The following is a 3,878-nucleotide window of genomic DNA, read 5'->3' as shown; positions in this document are numbered from 1 at the left end:
ATACAAATAAATAAATTTATTCATCATAATAATATAAAAAAAATACTTACCCATTAAGAATGATCTAGATATTCAATAATATATTTTTGAGGTAGTGTGAAATTACGAATCATTTTTTTTTTAAAATTTTTTTCCTAATTTTACTCCCTCTCTTTCCTTCTTGCTATTCTTCTTCCCCCTCCCTTGCAACCAAACCAAATGCTGAAACCCTCACCAAAGCGAAACAATCATACTTTTTTCCTACAAACTTGCGTTTTGCATTATATAAAGCCCCCTTTAGATTTTTTCTAAATACGTGTCAGACATGCAGCATCGTCCCCTGCCAATCACAAGATACGATTTGCTTCTGCACACTAGCCAAACACAGGTTGCGTTTGGATAATTTCAAGGTGGTCAAATGCCGGTTTTGTCTGCATGCAAGGGACATGGGACCATGGGACACGTTTCGGCAGTTGCTACTTCCCCTTCCATGCCAAACAAACTTGCGTTTTGCAGCAACCTTTTTTCTTTTTTTTGTTTCATTCAAAATGTGGATTGCGTTTTGTAGCTCACTGAACATGCAAATTTACATATGTAGATAACACACCATGTACCAATATACTTAAATAATACTATTTTTAACTCTATTTTTAAATTAATTTCTATCAAAAAGTTCTATCAAAGTCCAATTATTTGTCTAAAAATATGATTACATGCAAATTGAAGAATGAATGAATGATGGCCACGGTAACTCTTTCGTTAAATGAGTAACATGGGGAATAATTTTGTGGCAACTACTCACATAAAGATATTAAAAATATATTTTCATGATGATTCTTGTTTAAAAAGGTGTAATTTATTTGTTTAACAACACTTTAAATAAAAGTAACACTTTTATTTTAAATAAAAATCAAGCCCTGCAATCTATTATCCAATGGTCAAAATGATGTATCTTCACATGATGACAATCATTAAATCTTCATTGGAGTAGCCACCTAATTTTGTATCCTTAAATATATTAATGACAAAAAATTATTTACACATATTGGACACAACTTTTATTTTGTCCTTGTACAAAAAAATCAATCCCCAATAACAAGGGCCCAACAGCTCCAAACTCCTTTTAACAACACCGTACTTAAGCTACCAAACCGCAGCGGAGGCCCAGCACAGATGTCAGATGGCATATCCATATGCCTCTTGCAAGCTGCACTCGGATTCAAGTCCCAGCTAAGGCTGGATGTTGTTTAAAAACCCATAGTGTGTTATTAGGTGTACATGCCTCGTAAAAAGATCTAGTCATAAATAAATAGGCGTAATAACTAACAACAACTACTTGGCTCCGAGTCCACCACATTTAGGAGGGGGTGGCTCGAGGCAGCTTCCTTCTGCCCTCTGCCCTCTGCCGCGTGGTGCATCAACACTAGTCTTTAAAATATGGTATCATGAAATCCGTAAGACCCACAAGTGAGGAGGTATCTCAGGACGAAGGATCATCCACATGTCGTGAGGCATAAATTGAGGGTGGGGGAGAGGCATGCATCAGTGCAAATCCCTGAACATAATACGCCGGGATACCCCCAGACATGACAACGGGGTATGCTCTACCTGTGGAAGCGATGGTCCTGCTGCACCTGAAAACGACAATCCGACCATAATCTAAAACTGATCCATCATAGGTCCCGGTTGAATACCAAATCCTTGATTCACAAATTCCGATACTAGATCCGGTGACTAGAATTGAGGCACACAACAATAGAATGGATCAGGCTAATCATGAGTAGGCTGACTCAAGCATGACTGCTATATAGGTGGGTCATCTGATGACTTGGATCGGCGAGTCCATCTACAACGGCCTGTGAAGACAGTGTTGGACATGGTGGTCCAAGTGTAAGGTAATCCTCAGGGATAGCACTTGTGAATCCCAAGACCCCGATATCATCATCTCTAGGCTCCTATTCTCTCGGGTGAGCCTCGTGTCTCTGTTTAGCATTGCCTCCGACTCTCCTAAGCCGTCGCCCTCCTCCGGGATGCAACTCTGGTAAATCCCCATCCTTTGGTTGTCGAAGCTCAGGAGCCTGGGGTGTGTAATCTGACAGATCAGGTGGTATGGGTCCAGCCATAGGATCCTGCTGGTCACCGTGCCCAACCAAGACTAGATGTGCCCACCCGACGTACCATTGTATGTACCTCTGCGAGGGACGCAGGTCAATGCTGTGATAAATACGCACCCGACTTAGCCCCCTGTCCCGCCACATGTCGTACCAACCACTCAAGTAGTCAGGGTACCACTCGTTCCTACCAAATCGTCCATCGTGCACGTGCATCTCATCAATGTTCAGTGGACGTGTAGGAATGTGCTGCAAACCACTCAGTTGCCTCACAACACGATCCACTTAATGCCACTCTACAATCGAAAAGCACAACAGTGGACAGACGGCATTCCATGACTCCTCACCCTCAAACACAATCGGTGGCAGAATATGCTGGATATCAGGGTCAGCATACGGGGTCCACTCAACCTACGCAATATCCACATAACACAGTAAATAACAAGGCAACTGGTATACAAAATGACAAATGCAAGGAATACATACATTATGAATATCAAGGTTGTTGAGAAGCCGTCTCCACCACCGAAGTCTAAACTCTTCAGAGTCATTACGCTGCTCATAACCAACCCACCTGCAATGTAATGAGCCATCAAGAATTATACATCCGTACACCGTAAGTTCAAATAATAAAAACAAAAAAACAGATCGCATTATTACCTCTCAACCAACGGAAACCTCCACTGGTCAAATCCCTGGGGGCGACATGAGGGGATACGATGGTAAGCCCACGATAACAAGAAGCTCATGCAACCACCCATGTTATGCTGCGTGTAACATGTTCCCCGGCACAACATGAGGTACAAAAAGGCAAGCACAGCAGAACCCCAACTCAGCTGACCACATTGATCCAGGTCTTCCAAAAGAGGCAGCCACCTGAGGTGAACTCGGGTGTTGGACTGATCCGGAAATAAGAATCCCCCGATAAGTTGCATAATATACCCTCTGGTGTACTGAAGAAGTCGCTCAGGCGTTGCGTCCTCTTCCAAATTCCCGCACACAGTCTCTCTGAACCAGGACAAGTTGATGTTCCATTTCTGTCTATCAGCAGGTCCTGGTACAGCTCCTAGTAACTGCTGACATATGTCAACAATGCTCCGTCCTTCATAAAAAAGCTCCCAGCCGGCCATGCAACCACTAACAGGATCTCCACTAATCCGAAGCCCCAACTGATAAGCCACGTCTTGAAGAGTGATACTCATCTCCCCACATGGCAAATGAAAGTTGGTGTCTCAGGTCGCCATCTCTCAACTAATGCAGAGACCAACGCATAATCATGCTCGAACTGAAGGATGAAGGCCACATGTTCAAAACCTGCTCGTCTAAGGAGTGGCCTGACTAGCTCGCTCGGCCGCGTGGGTATGCGTCGTCGTGTCCGTAAGACTCTGGCAGGCTTAAAAACAAAAAAAGAATAGTCAATTAGATTAAATGTTGCAAAGCTTAAAACACAATAAAATAAAATGTAAGTTCTATACCAATTGCCCAAGCCTTCCTGCGATGTGCTCTACCCTGTCTAGTCTGTACAAGGTGTCTTCGTAATCTCTTCGCAAATCGGGTTCTATCTCTGCACACAATGTACAACTTCAAAAATGAAAAGAAAAAACAACAAATAATTTCCACAATTCAACGACTAAATATTTAAAGCATAATAATCTTAAACTGAGAAATTTAAATTTAAATCACATAATACCAACATAAATATTTATAACATTGCCACTTAAAATAAAATTATAATTTATTTATACTAATCTGAAAGATAATAACACTTAAACCCTAAGCTAAAGTTAG

At 41.8% G+C, this 3,878-nt stretch overlaps 1 protein-coding gene across 8 annotated transcripts in view; it reads right to left on the bottom strand.

The window, feature by feature from the left end:
• The window catches only part of LOC107616445 (protein MAIN-LIKE 1-like), a 4,775-nt gene continuing 1,738 nt past the window's right edge, over positions 842 to 3,878 (bottom strand). For 2 of the 8 annotated variants that reach the window (XR_002358283.1, XM_021117080.1), the window contains exons 2-4: positions 2,751 to 3,654; positions 2,577 to 2,664; positions 842 to 2,501 (exon numbers count right to left, since the gene is read on the bottom strand). Coding sequence is in view for 3 of the 8 variants with exons in the window: in XM_021117080.1 (XP_020972739.1) it covers positions 2,376 to 2,501; positions 2,577 to 2,664; positions 2,751 to 3,292 (756 nt within the window). In the remaining 5 variants the exon portion in view is untranslated. Of the gene's footprint in view, positions 3,781 to 3,878 lie in introns of those variants that run through there. The other 6 variants (XM_021117087.1, XM_021117085.1, XR_002358281.1 and 3 more) reach the window with 6 other exon arrangements.

This window comes from Arachis ipaensis, chromosome B01 (genome assembly GCF_000816755.2).
Source record: "Arachis ipaensis cultivar K30076 chromosome B01, Araip1.1, whole genome shotgun sequence".
Classification (NCBI taxonomy): Eukaryota; Viridiplantae; Streptophyta; class Magnoliopsida; order Fabales; family Fabaceae; genus Arachis; species Arachis ipaensis.
The sequence above is the reverse complement of the archived record's forward strand: the minus strand, read 5'-3'. Positions and strand labels throughout refer to the sequence as shown.